Source organism: Xiphias gladius, chromosome 11 (genome assembly GCF_016859285.1).
Source record: "Xiphias gladius isolate SHS-SW01 ecotype Sanya breed wild chromosome 11, ASM1685928v1, whole genome shotgun sequence".
Classification (NCBI taxonomy): Eukaryota; Metazoa; Chordata; class Actinopteri; order Istiophoriformes; family Xiphiidae; genus Xiphias; species Xiphias gladius.
The window spans coordinates 26,160,296-26,179,824 of record NC_053410.1 but is presented as its reverse complement, the minus strand read 5'-3'; the positions used below and the strand labels follow the sequence as shown (position 1 = coordinate 26,179,824).

At 38.7% G+C, this 19,529-nt stretch overlaps 1 protein-coding gene across 2 annotated transcripts in view; it reads right to left on the bottom strand.

Annotated features, from left to right (window-relative positions):
- Nucleotides 1-336: 336 nt before the first annotated feature.
- Nucleotides 337-19,529, bottom strand: part of vps8 (VPS8 subunit of CORVET complex) — a 106,111-nt gene continuing 86,918 nt past the window's right edge. For both annotated transcript variants that reach the window (XM_040138882.1, XM_040138883.1), the window contains exons 34-45: nt 17,842-17,888; nt 17,582-17,726; nt 16,676-16,765; nt 16,192-16,377; nt 15,816-15,897; nt 14,428-14,510; nt 11,185-11,265; nt 9,732-9,901; nt 6,217-6,385; nt 3,986-4,039; nt 3,267-3,347; nt 337-1,481 (exon numbers count right to left, since the gene is read on the bottom strand). In XM_040138882.1, coding sequence (XP_039994816.1) covers nt 1,356-1,481; nt 3,267-3,347; nt 3,986-4,039; nt 6,217-6,385; nt 9,732-9,901; nt 11,185-11,265; nt 14,428-14,510; nt 15,816-15,897; nt 16,192-16,377; nt 16,676-16,765; nt 17,582-17,726; nt 17,842-17,888 — 1,314 coding nt within the window. In that variant the 3' untranslated portion in view covers nt 337-1,355. The remainder of the gene's footprint in view (nt 1,482-3,266; nt 3,348-3,985; nt 4,040-6,216; nt 6,386-9,731; nt 9,902-11,184; nt 11,266-14,427; nt 14,511-15,815; nt 15,898-16,191; nt 16,378-16,675; nt 16,766-17,581; nt 17,727-17,841; nt 17,889-19,529) is intronic.

The window sequence follows — 19,529 nt, the reverse complement described above, 5'->3', positions numbered from 1 at the left end:
GTGAAGTGAAAAAGGAGAGACCCAGGTTGAAGCAATGGGTGTGTCTAAAATGGTGAATTAAAAAATTTGAAAAGGGAGGGAGAGAGGGAGAGGTCACATATTTCTGCCTTTGAGGTCATGTAGGATATTTGAGTGAAAAAACACAGAAACAATACAGACCGAAATCCGGCCTCCAGGATTCTGGAAGTTAACGTACCATTAAAGTTCTCCCAGTTACTGACAACTGGAGCTCTTCAATGGACATGACACTCACCTGCTTGAATCATGAGTACTGTGTCAGAATGACACTAATGACTGATGACGATGAACATCTGTGTCAGATAACTGGGTCTTTGATTTTTTTTAAAAAGTTACAGGTACAATCCTGTGGACATAAAAACCTAAGGAGAGCAAACTTGCAAAAAAAGCATGACAATTTTGCACTTAACATTAAAATCATTTCGCAATTAAATTTGGTTCATGTTTGGATTCTGGGTCAATTTTGGATAATTTGGCAACAATGATGTTGTGGTCTGTTCCCGACACGATTATTCTTCTCTGCATATGAAAGTGCACCCTTATGACCCACTGCATACGCTAAAGCCATCATTAATGGCCAGCTGATTAGTTTTTAAAAAATAAATCCTGCAATAGAAGGCTGAAATTAAGAGACCAAAAATTAAAAGAACCTTTACTGTTCCCCCCAAAAAAGTCAGTCTATGCTTCCTTGAGTAAAAAGAAAAAATACATCACTTCTTTCTGACCTCCCCACTACCCCAAATAATTTCTGTGTAGTCCCTAACGTACTTAGAAGATGACTTTTCTCCTAATGATTGGTTTTTAAAAAAAAGAGGCCCAAACAGGATTTATCATTTATCAAAATTCTGTTCTGCAATGTGTGGTAACACGGCCGAACCTTAAGTTTGATTCTACTACAACAAAGTACATTCCAAAGTGATGGGAGATTTCTCACACAAGCTGGAATATGCTTGTAAACAAACATTCAGCATCATTTCCCTCTCCAAAATAAATGCTGTAACATTTCAGAAATGGATCCACCTTTTGACATCCCAGCACCAACATGCAAACCAAACAAGAAAGCCACATTGGGTAAAATTATCAGTGACTTAATATTATCAATTGAACAGTTTGTTTTGATATAAACATTTTGATATAGTTACATGAACTACTGTAGTTATACAATATCAAATGTCTCACAACAAAAAAGCAGTGGAACTCTACAATCCACACTGATGTAAATTGTTAGGCGAATATAGGAAATGAGAAGAAAGCACAATCTCCTGTTTTTAACCGAATTCTACTTGACTGAAGTCTACACAAATGAAGGAAAAATTGCTCCTCAACCAGTCACCATGCTACTCTTCCAACAGAGGTGGAGGCGAAAGTTTAAGTAGGAAATTCTCTGCTCCTGGTTGGGCTGGGATTAAAAGCCCTGTCTTCTCATCACTATGGCAGTGGGAGAGTTCTGAAAGGATTGACAACTGGAACAAAGAGAGGGAGAAAAAACGGAAGAATTAGAAAAGGTGATACATCATCTATATTTGTCTCCCTCCTAAGCGCACACACAAACACACAGACACACACACAGTGAAATAATTACATGAAATATCTTTGTAAGTGCTCCAGACTAAAAGGAAGGTAGACATCAAGTAAAATGATAAATAGGAGATGCTGTGGCAGAATATAGCAAAGGATAAAGTAAGGTGTGGTTTTGCAGTCTCTCATGGTTATTAGAACTATCTGTGTTATGACCGTGGATATTGGTGTTTGTATTTTCAAGTAATGTAACCATAACACTGAGAAGAAACAAGTTGTTTTGCATTTTCCAGACCAATATCAATGTTCTAACTTGTGATTAGGTTGGCATAACGCTATAAGCATGCATAATGCTGCTTAAGATGTGTGTAGCACAGAGAATGTTTGCATTCATGAGGTTTATATCCCTTTGTTTTCATGTTTTTCTTATCATATCACATACTTCATATCACAAACTGCACTTGTATGTGAACTTGAACAAGTTATGTTTGTCGTATTGAGATTTATATGCACACATGTCGATCATCAGGGCCTTGCACCCAACTGTGACAGCCTGGGGCTGTATGTTTTGTCATATTACGCACTGCTGTGGTGGCAGTGTGTTTTCAGCTTAAGTCTCTTAAATGTCGGCATGAAAATACTATCTATAAATCTAAAATACCAGCATGGCACCTTGAGAAGCTTCTCCCCTCCATTATCAATACCAATCAGGAAGGGTTTGTTACTGGTAGGAATTCTTGTAACAAAATGAGAAAGCTGTTAAATGTAATTCAGTTATCCTGTCAGCATAAACTGGTCGGTATGGTGATAAGTCTCAACGCATCAAAAACCTTCAACAGAAGTCAAAAGGCATTTTCTTCTTTTGACTTTTCACACTTTTGGGCTAGGAGACAGATTCAGTACTTGGGTGAAGTTAATACATTATAGACCACTTGCTGCTGCTTGGATTAATGGCTAATGTTCTTCCTATTTCTGTTGGAGATTGAAACCAGGCAGGTGTGCCCATTATCCGCACTATCGTTGGCAACATGATGAAAATAGATCACAAAATATTTATCTGCTGATGATATCTCCATTTAAATGGACTCCCACATATTTCACTTTCTTGGGGATTTTGATCACTCCAACACCAGAAGCAATGTACAAGGCCAATTTAAAACCTACAATTTATACAGATGGATATGCCTTCCACTGGTAGGATTGCCTTTCTTAAAATGAATATTCAACCTCATGGTGCCCGTGAGGTTCAATTGCCCCTCATGACACCTCATGGTACCTTGGAATCATCATGCCATGGAATGATCAGATATAAACTACCATGACTCAGTTTGGGTACTGCATCATTTATAGATTAACCCCCAGTTTAGACACAGGGTGAAGTTTAACAGAAATCTACTCAAAATGTCAAGTGGAGGTGAGAAGTTATAGACGCTGTATGTGGACATGTATCCATATTGAGGAGTACTGGGATAAAATTGTTGGTAAACTTGATTTTTAATGTCTAGCCTGACACAGAACCTCAGTATTTGCTTCTTGGTTTACCTGGTCCTTTTATTAGGCGCATATGAAAGAAGGCTGTTCAATATTCTGACACTTGCTGCCCAAAAAAAAAAAAAAAAAACACAAAAAACTTAGATGGACTGATAATACACCACTGGCAAATGTGGGATGGAATAAATTGTTTATATATTTTTAAATTCTGATTTATTAGATGGACACAGTGTCCATACCCTGGATGGTCCTCGGTATAAACGGCGTAGATGATCCCAGGACTGTTCCTGCTGAAGGTCCAGTGTTGCCTCAACAAAAACCTGGACAACAACAAAGGATGAAAAGAAATTAAAAAAAATAAATATTAACTTTAATTTGTGACATTCATACATACAGAGTACAAAAGGTGAAATTAATCTAGTATGTGAACAGCTGTAATACAAACAGCATAAAATACTTGTTTTATTTATAAATGGGCTTGTGATAGCAACAGGGTCTCCTTGTTCCTCATGTTTAGTGATTTTTAAGGAAAAACATCAGAAATACAATACAGCAGCACTGTAATGAAAGTCAATTTGATTAGGCTCATATTTGGTCATTGGTAAAAGCCATGCTGTACAAACAATAACCACAATAGAATGTTGCAATCAAACTTTTTGTACTGCAGCTGGACATGTTACATATTTGCAAATGAGTCAAATGAATTTTAAAGAATTATTCCACTCTCGTACAACTTGACTTGTATAGGACTTTTCATGGGACCAGTACAAATGATAATTTTGGTGATCTGGTACTGGTTTTTCCATAATTAAGAATTTCCCAAGTTGTATCAAACTGGAAAACATATTTCAGCATAATAATGTCTAGCAAAGCCAAAGACGGCATGCCACCAGCTGTCTTGACTGTGGTGTCATTTGTAGATAGTAAATATGCTTCCTGGGATCAGAGAGAACCTTACCTTCTTCCTGTGAGCCTCTGCTCCTGGGTCATGATGCACTGATGTAACACGAGTCTAAGATAGAGAGAGGAGGACAGACTTGTGTCAGGATTGTTAACTACTGTAAGACATTCTCTGTGCTTTCATTGAAAGTGATATTGGTATAGTAACAAAATCCAAATGGTATAAAATGAATTTGCTTTCACATGTTACAACAGGCCTTTAACAGCTGCTGCGGCCTAAGGTCCCTTCATATAACCACAGTCCATGCCGCCTCATGAGAAAGCCTGCCAAATGCAGGTTAACAATGAGACTAAGGGCGTCTTTAATGGCACGATTACCAGCGCAAGGAATGAAATCTTGTGCAAATGAGCTGTGTGGGCATCTCCAGTTGCTATTTTTGTTCATGTATGTGCTGCAGTACTATGTGCAAAAGAGCTGGGAGAATTTGAACATGTATGAGAAAGTGTGGTGATGAAGCATCATCATCTTAGCCAGCTATGTCATTGGTCTGTGAAACAACTGAGCCAATCATGGTGGAACATGAAACAATGAAAACAAATCTACATATTAACTGCTATATGCAGGCTACAATACAATTAGTACATTAAGAATTAAAAGAAAAAAGAAACAATAAAAGATTGTTAATACTCTTTATAATGTATAACATCAATCCAACACTATTTCAGTAATAATTTTGCTGTATCACTGCTTACAGTAACTCAAAGCATAACTGATGTGACAGAGCAGCTACATTTTCTTAAAACTTTATGCAATTCAAAAAGAAAGCATGAAACATCACTTTTGTCAAAAACACTGGAAAGGAGGCCCTGAAACACAGAATTAATGAGCCCTGGCAAACTGGTGTCCCTCACCTAAACAGGCAGAATAATACAGAGTTGTGTGTGGTTATTGTGTAACAGACTGCTGTCATTTACACTTGATTTCATAAGGTGTACAGCCGTGTATAATGGCACTGCGCGCTGACAAATTGCTTAAATCAGAGGGTGCAGAGTTATAAACATGTGTGTCCTGCTGCTTTCAGTTGACTGCAGGGATTCAATGAAATGAAGGAGAAGCTTTTAAAACAGTATCAATTACTGAGGATGACAAGACTGTTAGAACCTCATAGTAATTTAACAATCAGACTGATTTTCTGATGTTCCTGTTTTAATCACAATTATTTTTATCATCTTTTTTATTTTGAGGTTGGAGAGTCTTTAATTAAAACTGTTCACTTACATTTTTCAGAAATAATTCTTAGTTACTAAACATTTTGCTCCACAAATTTAGTTTGGTCTTGTTGACAGAATCAAAGAATCAGAATCAGATAGCTCTGTCCATCTAACTTGTATATTGAGACCAAATCAGAATGTTGGCAGAATGAAGATAACAAACACACAGGTGTAAATGCAAAGGCCTGTGATAGCAGATGGAAAATGTTGTCTCTTCTCCCCTGAAAGTTGAGGATGGTTCAGTACCTGATTTCAAATGTTGGAAGGCAGGTGGAAACACAGTAGCGTCTGCAAAAACTGGGTATGTACTAAGTATGCTATCCGTGTGTAAAATTACACATAGCCCTTCTTTCAAATCATTCCTGCTGCCTTGCGATGACTACAGGTGTTTAATCAACTGCATGAAAAAGATCTGACATTCCACAAGTTGCCACTCACTAATCAGAAATTCAGTGTTAATGTTTCTGCAGAATTCTGGATTGCTAGATTACACTCCTGCCGATGGATCTTCCTCAGTCATATTCAAAATTTTTAATTTTAATTTTTTTGCAGTAGTTTAATGCCAACATGAGGACCAAAATTTCACTGTGCCAGCTAATCAGCATAACCAAAGCCTTAGCTGCACCTCTCCTTACACCTCAGCCAAACATGTTCATTTGGTTCCAAATAGAGGCAAAAAATATACTTGCATCTGCAGGAAAATAGTATAAAAACTGCATTTGCCCTAGCACTGGTTTTGTGCCACTTTTAAAGATTGATGTCTTTAGTTGGAACAGGAGATGGTAAGCAGACAGCGTAGGGAAGTCAGAAAGTGCTTTTGGTTTGGATCTTTTGATGGGATTGCAAAATAATGTCAAATAACTAGAATCATCCTTCAATCTTTACAACCCTAACAGATACTGATTATTTTAATATCAGAGTGAACAGTTTTATGGAAAACTGTTTTTTCTTGAAGGTATATCTATTCCCTCTTGTCTATCTGGCTCTTTCTTTCTTTGCAAGCACAAATACACATACCTGTGCCAGGGACGTACTGCGGCCTCTTTTTGGTTCGGTGGAAGGCCCGCCCCTTCCTCCTTGGCCTGAGGAACACTTATAGCAGCTCCACCGCTGTTGCAGCTCTGAAGCAAAACCCCACCCACAGTCCTTCTGCTGCAGGCACCCGAAGTGGTACAGGTGGCCACAGCTGAAAAACACAGAAGCTTGCACCATTAAATATGTCATGACTTTTTTGAAACATGTATCAGCCCGTGTAACAGCCCATGCATCAGCCCCGTAGCCAGACAAAACTTCTTGGAAGGGGATCTGACTTCCCTGGGCAGGCCCTTTTTTTTGTGTTACGATCATTAAAAATGATAATGGGAAATAATACCAATATTGGCAGTATTTCAACAATATTTGAATTCAGAATTCAAGAATACAGGGATAGATTGTTGAATTTTTTCATATAATTTTGTGAGGGGCAGCTGCACCTGTTCCATTATGATCCCTTTATTGTCACTTTTATTTCAATGTGATTTTCTTGCTAAACCAATGCATACAGTGTACTTGCAACTTAGCCAATAAAAACCCCAGCATTACACTTACACTTTTTTTTCTTATCCCAGAAAGCATATTTACTATCTGCATTTTTATGCAAGTAACTTTCATTATGCCCTGGCAACATAGTACATCACATTTCGACAGCATCATGACATTACATCAATGAAACAGTACAAAAACAGCATAGTTAAGAGAAAATTAAGAAGACTACACTGACAGCACAGAGTTGTCAATGATGAGAAAACCACCCTTTTAAGTGCTGCTCACCATTCTGGTGAGGCTGCCTGAATCCAATCCAAACCTTCTGACACAACAGATCATTAGGCCTACAGACAAATTACTACATGACACTAAACAGATTATAGGAAACCACCTCGAAAACTCATGTTGCAGCACCCTCACCACCCCTACTTCTAACTTCTGCTCTGGCTGAGCGATCCCTCAGCATTGAATCTCCTCAGGAGCAGCGTGTTTTACATGCATGGCACATCACATCAGCTATCAGTGAAAACGTTTCTCATGACGCTCAACGCTTTTCACACGTTGCAGTGGACAAACTGATTGTTAATCTGTCTCGTTTTTTGGTGGACATTGCACCCCAATGCCCCCCCCCCCCCCTTTGTGACAGGCCCGTTTTGCAGGGATACATTGGGCCAGAATATATCTGGGGCACATTTTTACAAGAATGGGTCAGATGTGAGGTCAAGATGACCTTGACCTTTTTTATTTTTAAGAAAAGAAATTCACAAAGCAGACATACTGACTGACAGTGTTTTCCAATACAAGGAGCTAAATTATCAAGGGGAATATACATTTAACTTTATAAAAACTTTTTATTTTGTATTCTTGGTTCAGAGCTCTTTTTGTGTGACAGGTGAAGATGTAAAAATTCTCCTTTTTGGATTGGAGGGGTATTCATGTCCCCTCCTCTTATAATGTTTTGCTTCTTATGTGGGTCAGTGGATTTCTGACTGTGACTGAAACGTCACCTTACCAGCAAATCCAGAGTGAATAAACACTACATACAAGTGTCCATTCCCTTTATTAAGAAGTATTAGTGGATCTGCCTGCATTTTTTCATTAAAGCGCTACATACTGGGGGAGCTGTTATTGTTAGGGAATTTTCTATAGGGTTACGCAGGTCAAGCATGGGCCTTGAGGTCTCAAGTGAAAAAGCATGAAATCTTTCTGAAAGGCACACTCTCTCCTCTCCTTGAGACACTGGGCGGTTGTCTGAAGTTTTTTGGGGAAAACAAAGCCATTCTGATAAATGTGAAGCAGCATTGCTGTAGTAGCCAGGGTCAAAGGAGATGGCTTTTTTTTGCATGTCTAGATGCAATAGAATCCTTTCGGATAGTCAGATAAGAGTGGCTCCAGACCAGGACGTGCTGACATTATACTGAGTCATACACGAGTCAAAACATTTCCCTGTTTGCAGAATAGTGAACCAATAGCCTAATTCCACATACTGTTAAGGCCTTGAGCACAAGGGACTGAGCTTCAGAATGGAGACGGCATCAAGCACATACACTTATCCTGATAATTTCTCCATTCTACTTGGCAACGCTTCAATAAATATTTTCAGCATAAGACAAATGCTCCTGAACACTTTCTTGACTGATGAGTTGACCAATAAAATCTCCACAACAGTTATGAGGGCCAGGAGAGTAGCAGCAACGGCCATCACATTTTTTCCATCTCAAACACTCATCAAAACATAAGATCTTTGCATGAGAACTATTTACATTTTGGGTCTTAGTCGACTTTGTGGATTTGTTTATACTCAGCTTAATGTGATTTTAATATGTCTTTGAAAGCAAATACTAATATGAGGATAATGCCATTCATGTCTAGTGTAGCCGCTTCTTTGGTAACATCTGCCATGTCATGTGCTTGTATGCTATTCTGTGTACATTTGCAGTCCCTTAAGTCCATTAAATCGGCCCAAATAAACTGAACAACAGGTGTAAGAGAGACAAGACAATAAAAATAGCCGTTCCCTTTAAAAAGCTGCATCACATGACACATACAAGCTATGTCTGCATGTTAGGCTTCAGTCGTATAATTAAAAATTTAAATATGTTCGACAGCTGAGGAACTCTGCTTAAAGATAATATAACCTCCAAAACAGGTTTCCTCAGCAGCTGTCCTACATCAATTACTATAGCAACCTATGGCATTTTGCACAATATTTGTGGAGACAAGTTTCTGTGGATCCGCTGTGATCGGGAGTTTCGGAGGCCCATATAGCCTCTTTTCATCTCCAGTGTGAACAAAACACTCAAGCTCAGTTGCAGTTTTCAACCAACAATAGCACTTTACCGTAATGGCTTACCTGTACCACTCTGCTGAAAGACATGCAAAACAACTTTAAGCAGTGCACTGCTATTTTCAAGGTGGAGGAGCCTTATACACATTTTAGCCCAGGGGCCCATTGTCTGATAATCTGCCTGAGCCTAGGCTGAATGTGGGACTGACATGATGTTTCCTGGCTTTGGTAACAAGGTATCTCTATCATAGAAGAAAATTAATATCAAGTCATTCACCTGATTCTCCAAAGGGAGAGAGAGAAAGAAAGCAAGAGCGAGAGAAAACAGGAAGTGAACATGCATAGGTGGGCAAGCCTATGAGGGAAGAAGTGAGTGGAACTGAAATCTAACTTTATTTACTGTGATTCTTTGTAATTCCATCATTAATCAGTGAAGTGTATGGAACAATGCTGCAGTGGTAGTTAGGCTAGTTTCTATAGCAGAAGAGTTGTATTGAATGACTTTGTACAGGTGTACCTAATAAAGTGCAGACTGAGTGTATACGATATACAAAAATTGCTAATCAGAATTAAAGTAAGATATCATGCTATGAATAGAAAGCCACATATATGTATGCAAAGAGCTGCATGCAGCTTGTGACCTACGTTCTGGCCAAACCCTGTCTACACCATCAAAAACAGAGGTAATTTGTCCAGGTGTTAAACGGCTCTAGAGCGTTACCTGAACACAATGATCTCCTCAGCTGAATCCTGTCTCCTCCTGTACTGCTGGAGGCAGATGTTACAGTAGTCTTGTCGTGGGTGGAGTCCCTTTGTGACAGCAGCACGCAGGTGAGCCAGGGACCAGTGGAGGTCATGGTTCAACAGACTGGTGGTTGTTTCGAGTAACGTCTAAGACAGAAAACACAGCATTATTAAAAGCCAATCTGTGTTTTTGTTTTTGGAACATGTAAACTACATATATATTCACATATAGCATGTACTAAAAGAGTCTGAACTATAGATGAACAACAAAAGTAAAAGTAAAAATATGAGTCTGTTTTACTGTTGTGTTCACAGACATTAACAATATAAACAAACTTTTAATAGCATGAGAAAATATGTATAGCTTAGATGGAGTTGTGTGTTGACAGAACATGTCAGCCAGTGAGGGAGAGATGTAACTTTCTACTCTTTTGTTTACTTATGAATCACAGATTGAGGCTTTGATTAAAAGGGCCACTTCACATAATTTTAACCTCATCAGTCATTAACAGTTGTTACTGCAATCTATCTCTTGAGGGTTCACCACCACCACTTCTCTCCACCATATAGAAATAATGTATTAAGTACATAATAGACAATAAAACACAATACAGACAATTAGAGCCAGACTGATACTGGATTTTCAGGGCCAATGACAATTCCGATTTTATGGAGTAAAAAAACTCTGATATTTCTATATCAGCCGATATTTTTAATATATATACATACATATACAGTATGTTATAGAGTTATATTGAAAATGGAAAATGAAGGGGTTGTTATTATTATTATTATTATTATTAACTTTCCAGCAATGTATTTCACAAACTAGTTAGCAACTTACTGTGAAGATACCGTTTGACTCCACAACACCATCTGCTCAGCTGTGATGCATAGTTGGCTACATGTGCTACAGACAGTGCTGATAGTATTGTAACCAGTGGAGTTGTAGCGTGCTCTGCTGGATAAACTATAGCGTGCTCTGCTGGATAAACTATGGTTTTTAAAAAAAGTTTTCATATTGGCGCATATCGGACAACTTATACGGCGATATTGATATATCTGTGATACAGACAATACATGAGATATTATAAATAAAATATGAAGAATTATTAATTCACAGTTACCTTTGTCAAAAGACAAAGCAAAATAATAGGTCTTAAAAGGGAATTAAAAATGGCAACTACAGGCAAACAATAAACTATTCCTATTTCAAAACCTCAAGGTAACAGTGTAACAGGGACAATCATTGTTGAAGGCTCCTAAGAAAATTCCTTTCTCTGATGAAGGCCAAGAAATGTGGCTAAAAATTCAGAAAATTGTATGGTAAGTGGACCTTGTGCAAAAACTATTTTGTCAAAGGGCAATAATGATCTTACGCTTATTGCATATTAGAGTTTACAGTAGTGCACACACAGACAGTGCGTTACCTGTTCATAGTTAAAAGTGTCCAGCATACCCAGAATGAGGCCTTGAATCTCTGCCAGCTTTCCTTTCCCATAAACTGGGTCCTGACAGACACAAACATGCAGACAGTATTACATGTCATGAATACACAATATACAGTATTAACAGAAATACCATTTATTTATTAAATAACATATTACAGCTTTTCTGGCCAACATCGATGGTCTCTCTTCAAAGTTAAGCAACATATTCATCACTTCTTCACAATATTTTTTTCATTTGATGATGATGATGCGCTGATTATTCACTTAACCTTTGAGCACCATTGACACGTAGCTTTAGGTTCCTTTAGTGCACACTGTATTTATGTATGTATCTATGTATGTATACTATATATGTTTGTTTATGTGTATGCAGTGACTTCAGAAAATATTCAGACCTTTCACTTTTTGCATGCTTTATTGTATTGTAGATTTAATTTGAAGTAGATTTAATTTTAAATGGATAAAATTGCCATTTTTGTCTATCAATCTACACTCCCATAATGACAAAGTGAAAATGTGTTTTAGAAATTTTTGCAAATCTCATTTACAAAGGTACTCAAAATCCTTTGCTGTGACACTCCAAATTGTTGTCAGGTGCATTGTGTTTGCTTTAATTTTCCTTGATATGTGTCCAGAACTTGATTTGAGTCCACCTGTAGCAAACTGAATTAATTGGACATAGTTTAGAAAGGCACACACCTGTGTATATAAGGTCCCGCAATTCACACTGAATATCAGGACAAATACCAAGCCATGAAATACAAGGAACTCTCTGTAGACCTCTACAAATTGTACATTGGGGCAAATGTATCAAAACATTTCTAAAGCTTTGAGTAACCAGGCAAGAAGGGTCTTGGTCAGGGAGGTGACCAAGAACCCAACGGTCACTCTCACATTGCTTCAGAAGTCCTCTGCAGAGGTGAGTGATCCTGCTGGAAGGATGATCATGTCACCAGCACTCCATCCTTTATGGTAGAGTAGCTAGATGGAAGCAACTTTTGAATAAAAAGCATATGACAGCCAGCTTGGGAGTTTGCTTAATGGCATTTAAAGAATCCAAGAGCATGAGAAAAAAGGATATACAGCCAAGACAATGGTGGATTGGCTGCAGGACAAGTCTCTCACTGTACTTGAGTGGCCCAGCCAAAGCCCAGACTGAATCCCTGTAGGACATCTGTTGGCAGTTCACAGATGCTTCCCATTCAATCTGACAGAGCTTGAAAGGATCTGCCAGGAAGAATGGGATAAACTGCCCAAATCCAGGTGTGCAAAGCTTGTAGAGACTTACCCAAGAAGACTCAAAGCTGCAATTGTTGAAAAAGGGGCTTCTACAAAGTACTAAATTAAGGGTCTGAATACTTTTGTAAATGAGAAATTTCAGTTTTTGATTTTAAATACATTTGCAAAAGTTTCTAAAAACGTTTTCACTTTGTCATTATGGGTTATTGAGTGTAGACTGACAGGCAAAAATCCATTTAAAATTAAATCTACAACACAATGAAGTGCAAAAAGTGAAGGGGTCTGAATACTCAATACTAAAATAGTGGAATTGGCACAAGTACAGACAGGTGACAAATTAAAGAAAAAACCTGGATAAATAAGTGGTGAAAAATAACAAATGGTACAATTAAGCATTAACATCCAATCATGTTCTATGGCATGTATCAAAATGCTGAGTGGGCCCAATTGATTCTGATTTTGTATCAAGATGGCAAGAGGAAAAAATCTAAGTTGCTATAAATCATCATCTGCATTTAGATCAATGGGAAAGAAATTGTGGTCGACAGCGCACATTTGAGGACTGTGACGCTTGTGCATTAGTGCGATATATAAGGAAAAACAGATGAGCAACTCTTCCCCTGGATGACTGAGAATGTCAATGCAGGACGTGATCAGACTGTGTCCGCAAGAACAGTAAGTCGAAAATTACATAGAGAGGGATGTTGTAGTAGGGTTGCAGTGTATAAACCCCCTCATTTAAAAGATTGATGCACATTAGAGAGTTCAGTGATGCAAAAACCATAGGTACTGGTCTACAAATAATGTCATCCTTCACCATATTGTTGACAAGTGGGTGAGTGAATGTATAGAATACACCAAGAGAACTTTACAGGCCTGAATTCTTGACCTCTAAAGTGAGGGGATCCAGTGGCCTTATTATGCTATGGGGGGCGTTTTACTAGCATGGTTTGGGTCCACTTGTCCCTTTGGAGGGAAGGGTCACTGCAAATCAATGCAACTTGTTCTGAGTGATCACCTCTATCCTATGATGAAACATTTCTATCCTGATGGGAGTGGTCTTTCCAGGATGACAATGCCCCCTATCCATAGGGCACGGGGGGTCACTAAATGGTTGGATGAGTGAGAAAATGGTGTGAATCATATGCTATGGCCTTTGCAGTCACCAGTTATTAGAGATTTTCGACTGACATGTTAGACAGCACTCTCCATCACCATCATCAAAACACAATGAGGGAATATTTCTTGAATGAATGATGTTCCATCCCTCCAGTAGACTTCCAAAGACTTGTAGAATCAATGCCAAGGTGCATTGAAGCTCTTCTGGTGGCTCATTGTGGTACAACACCTTACTAAGATACTTTATATTGGTTGTACCTTTAATTTTCTTTGCTTCCTCCCTATCCTTTATTGTGGTCATTTGGGGCAGTATTGGACCATATAAAAAAATCACATACAGCCATGCAAAGTGATACTAAACCCAAAATCTTCGAAAGTATTTAATACTCAACAGCTGGAATTCTTGTCGGTATATTGCATTTTTTTTGTGTTGGAAAAAACGCAGAAAAGAGGTATAATTTAATTCTGCTGCCCACCTATTTGTTTGGTATGTTAGTCAAATTGCAATCATTTTGCCATAATACATAAACCTCAGACCTTCAAGGAGGGAGCACAACACAGAACTAGTGTATTTAACCGTGTTTTGTTGAAACAGTGAGTCTTTGGAACACACAGTGCATGAGGATGGGCAGCAGAGCTGTTTATTATGCTGCAGGAGGGTTTGAGAAGTTTTTATAGATTTTTTTAGACTTTTAAAAAAATTTTGTACCACTAGAAACTAATGTAACCAACTGAAGGGATTTAAGCGTAGACAAGCTGCAGTTCTTTGTTAACCAGATCCACAGACAGTGACTGATACACAGAAACACAGAATTTCAAAGAAGGGAAGATTAAGAAAGGCCGAACAGAAACACACATACGCACCTGCAGTATTTGTTTGATGATGGAAGGCAGAGAAATAAAGCTGCTCATACAGTTGAGAACCTTCATTGTCAGCTCTTTCAGCACTGAGACAAACACAAAAATGATTAATATAATTTTAATCAACAGCATGAGCCGCATCCTCATCTTCATCATGATTAGATTCTCAATAAAACAAAGGCTTGTTATACTGTTTTAGGTGGTGAAGAAATAATAAACAAAGGTGCTAAATCGCTACATAAAGCATTTTCATATCATACATGATCATAAAGAAAGAATTTTTTATGGACAATTAAAACTGCATTCGTTAATTCTGGGCCACTTGTGGCAGAGGAAATCAAATGAAACAAGACTAGGTCAAAACCTAGTATAAGGCCCATGTATAGTTAATCAGCAAATATGAGGATGTAGTTGGAAACTGTTGTGGAACAACTGCTGTCATGGAAAGTACCTAAAGCCTGCCTGGAAAGTTGTTGAAATATCGCTAGAGGACATAATGCACTATGCATATCAATGAGGTCAAAAAATCGTATTGGCATTCTGCCAGTCAGCCGGTTTCAGCTCTCATCTGTTTGCTTCTCTCCTACTGCCTATGCTCACATATACAGTATTTCAATACAGCTTAATCAATACAATAAAGCTGTTCACATTTACATGTTTTTCTTTTTCTGTTGTCAGACAACAGAACAAGTATGAAATAGTGACAGAAACGCGGCCCATTAAGACTACGTTAAGGAGCAGTCACTTCCAAACCACTTCCAAGCTGCTGCTCTGCTCTGCTAAAAGCCTGATTTTATAACTGTGACATCGTCTGACGAAATCACCATACACATAAGTTAAACACAACAGCTGTGCTGTGATTTCAGCTATATTTATTTGTAAGATTATCAGTCAGAGAGAAAGTTAAAAGCTCATTCACGTCTATGTCGGCTGTTGTGCGGTCAATCTAATGAGACACAGAGAGGTGTGCCTGTGGAGGGAAAGCCCGACCCCCACTTATGGGGCATCACTGGTGACTCTCCTCTACAGAAAGTAGCTAAGGTTTGTCCAAAAAGTCACTATATTTGTCGCTAGGTGTTTACGGTGCTGTAAACAACCCCCTGATGACGCAATAGAAACTGTTTTACGCACTCAACTCTGTCACTCACTCACCCACTTGCTCATGGACATTCAGGAATATAGCACTGGACCATAGTCGGTCCAGCCAAAAAGATCACATTTCGTGGAGTGCAGACCTGTATTAAAAATGTACTCCCCTTTCATGGATGGATTTACTGTCATACGATGAAAAATGTGTTTAAAAGTAAACTTTTAGCCTTATTGTCTTTAAGAATTGAGTGAATCCTTGCTCACATGTCTAGTAATACAAACAATTGCGTGTGTGTGTTTACCCTCAGAGGTGTGTTTGGCATTGAGCCCTTTCAGTAGTTTCTGAGAAGCCATCATGGTCTCCAGAAGTGGAAACCACAGAACCTGTGAGAAAAAAAGTAGTGGGTGAACAGACAGTGCACCCCCCCATTGACATTATGCATTCCCTAGCTCTTTACCCAAATCCTCAACCATCACAACCGAATGCCTAACCCCAACCCTTACCCTAACCCCAACCTAACCCTAATTCTAATTAACCCTCAAACAGCCCTTTGAAGGTGTGAGGACCTGACAAAATGTCCTCATTTTCCAAAAATGTCTGCACTACCAAGGACTAAACCTCAAACTGGTCCTCACAAGCATACGTACACGCACACACACAAACAAACACACACACACCTCTCTTTCTTGCTGGTAGAGGTTATGAGAGCTTCGATGACACAAGGCAATGATGTCATTCAGTGAATCCGTTACTCTTGTCAGTGTTGATTCACTGTGTCTCTCCTCTTCATCCTGTCTTCCATCTCCTCCTTCAACTCCTGTGTCACTCTCAGTAGTGAGGAGACACAGTTTTCCCTTCAATGTCTTCAGAGACAGCATTAAAGCACATCAGTGACAATAATAGCTACATAAAATAGTGCAAAGTAAACACATTTACTTACTGTATTTAAGGACAGTTTGTGTTACTGGTACTTTACTTGAGTATTCCGTTTTATATGAATTTATATTTCTTCACAACTGAAATGATGCTCATATGCACACCAACGTGTATCGATATCAATATGTCACCATAAATACCTTTGTATTCATGATTGGAAAAATTATGAATAATTGTTGTTACTTATTCTAAGGAATGATTACTCCCTTTGTGTTTTGTAGCTACCTCTAACAAGACAGAAAAAGCTCCATGAACATCTCCCTTCTTCTCCAGCAGATAGGCTGTAGCCTCATTATGGTGGTACTTCTCTGTTATCTAGAGAGAAAGACATGCAAAGAAAGACAGAGAGAAGCACATGCTTTCAGACTCATAGTTGCAGGTGAGCGGTGCTGTATCACCACAGTACTAGAGTAGATAATAAAATTCTTCCCGAACGCATTATATCATGCAGTATAATTTTGTGCTCTAAATATGTAAATTTTCCTTATATCAATACACCCTTTATTATATAAATTTTTTGATGCTATTGTGGTAGTTGTTTTCTTTGTATCTCTCGGCCATTTCATTATGATGAAAATATTAACTTCCTATAGACTACCAGGTGTAAATAAACAGCTGGTAATTATTCTTTGTCCTGAAGAAAACCCTGTGAAGTTGAAGCCAGGTGGCACTTTCAACCATTATTATTACTGACTAAATAAAACCTTTAAAACATCTTCTACTTACTCTGCCGAACAGTACTTGAAAAATGTTTCTTTTTGTCCACCAGTTTTTTAGCCATGTGAGTGGCAGGGCTTTAGCACCTATCTACACAGAGTACTTTACAGCCACTTTTTCCGTCATCCAACTTATGTGCATCTTATGGAACAGATTTGTATTTATTTTAATTAATACAGCTGTCTACACAAACCATGTTTTGTTTGTGGTGTATGCATGTAACAGCAATCACATGTTTTTTTAGGCTTCAAGTCTATTTTGCTCCATTTTATATTTGGCAATATATCAGTACCTGAATCACTGCCTGAACACATCCTTTGCAGATACTGCTGGAAGTTTGTTTACACAGAAGGCAGTTCAGCCGCATTTTTCAGTCGACTGCAATGCACATAATCAAAGTATAGCAAATAGTACTTGTATGGCCTCCTCCAGTCTGTAGTGTTGTGAGGTCTGGAGGAAGCTAAGGAGCTGCTGGGGCGCAAAGCGGCACAGTAAGTCTAGCAGAAGCTCATGGAGGTCACGTTCCAGAGGCAGGACGGTCCCTGAATGATGGCCTTCCCTGAGTGATAGAGCAGACAGGAGGTGAGAAAAGGAGGAGATAAATGGGGGGGGTGCAAATTTAGAAGAAATGCAGGGGTAGCAGAGTTATCATTGCAACAAAATGCACATTGTACCATGGCTCCAGGAGGCAGCTGAGGAACTTGAAAAGTAGCTGGTCATCCTAGAGACAGAGAATGAGACAGTGAGACAGAGAGACAGAGAGAGGACAGAGACAGAGAGAGAGAGTACTGAGATATTCAGTGGGAAACATAAACCTCTGTCACCAGTCGTAATGTTTTATATTGCAGCCTACAGTGGTGGGTGTGCAAATTCTCTTGCAGAGATATACTGGTGTGTGTATGCAGGTGTTCAGCTCATTGCCACCTCTGGGCAGGGGACGGATTGTATTCCCACCCAAAAACAGTAGGCAAAACCTATCCATGTCAATCTTGCACAGAAAGGTTGGAGGCAATTATGTAATCTGTGGTGTTTACTGCACACATGAAACTTTTGCTGCCTGACTTTAGCCATCAGGGTAGGGCCTCCTATCAGGTGATGGAGGTACAACTTCATACATAGGGATTTAAAAAAAGACCCTTAAAATTAGTAAGCTAACCTTTTCTGCTTATGGAGAGAATGTAATTTACATACTGTACTCCACCTGCAAAGTTATTTTCTGAAATTGTCACTATAGCAGTGCACAATTAAGTAGTTCATTTCTTTTCATGCATCATATTTCTTAGTTGATTCTCAGTAGCTCATATGTTACATTGTAAATAATTGAGAAGCTGTTAACTAACAACAATGATGTTTAGCAGGTGTAATGTGTACCATGTACACCATCTTAGTTTAGTGTGGTGCAGTCAATGGTGCAGTGTGGTGCAGCCACTATATAAAAGCTAATGAGACTCAAATAAGAAACAGCATGACTACATTTCCATATGACAGGAATGATGCAATGAAAGGCACACAAAACAGTAAAAATCGTGGATTATAACAATCAGTTTTTCTTAATTTTTTTTGAAAGCTCCTGCCCAATGGAGTAAAAGACAACTTTGAGCTTCTGTTTCCTATGGGAGTCAAAAACTGAGTGCTGTTGGTTGTTGTACATTCGCATAAAGTTAAATCTTTCTCCACTCCCCCATGTTGTGCCGTTGAGTCTTTGCGTGTTGGTGGGCGGCACCAGCATGTGTTTAAAGGTTTCATTCAAAGTGACTTGTCTATTACTGCATATGTGAAAAAGTTGTATAAAGGCTCCAGTGATGAGGCTAGCAGCTTGAGGCTACGTTACTTGCTCCTAGCCTAACACTGCCCAATCATTTTGCATTGTGGGTAGTTACCAGGTTAAGAATGTGTGGTATCTCTGGTTCTACTGCTTTGATTTTAATACTTTAAAAAAAAAAAAACAATAAAAAAAACCTGAACTGTGAGTCCAACAGTGTTTTAGGAATGCAAAGCTAAATTGTTGCAGTACTCATTTAAGGATGAACTTCAGGGACAAATGGCCCACCCTTGCTGTCCTACCAACCAGCTAGCTTCGAGGAGAATTACAAAATGGATAGTCTAGTTAAAATACTTGCAGCTACCTAACTGTGCAAATGCTCATATACAAATATGAAGATGAGCTGCTCAACAGTCATGATACAGGGAGATGATGAGACACATGTAACATTAGCTGACAACATTACACCTGCAGCTGTGGCTGCGGCACTGCAGGGGTTCATAGGTGTGGTTACCTGTATAGGTGCTGATTTCATGGTCTTTTGAAAAAGCAAGATCGTTTGTCCTCTGTATTCTAGTTTGTAAAAATGCCAACTGTTTT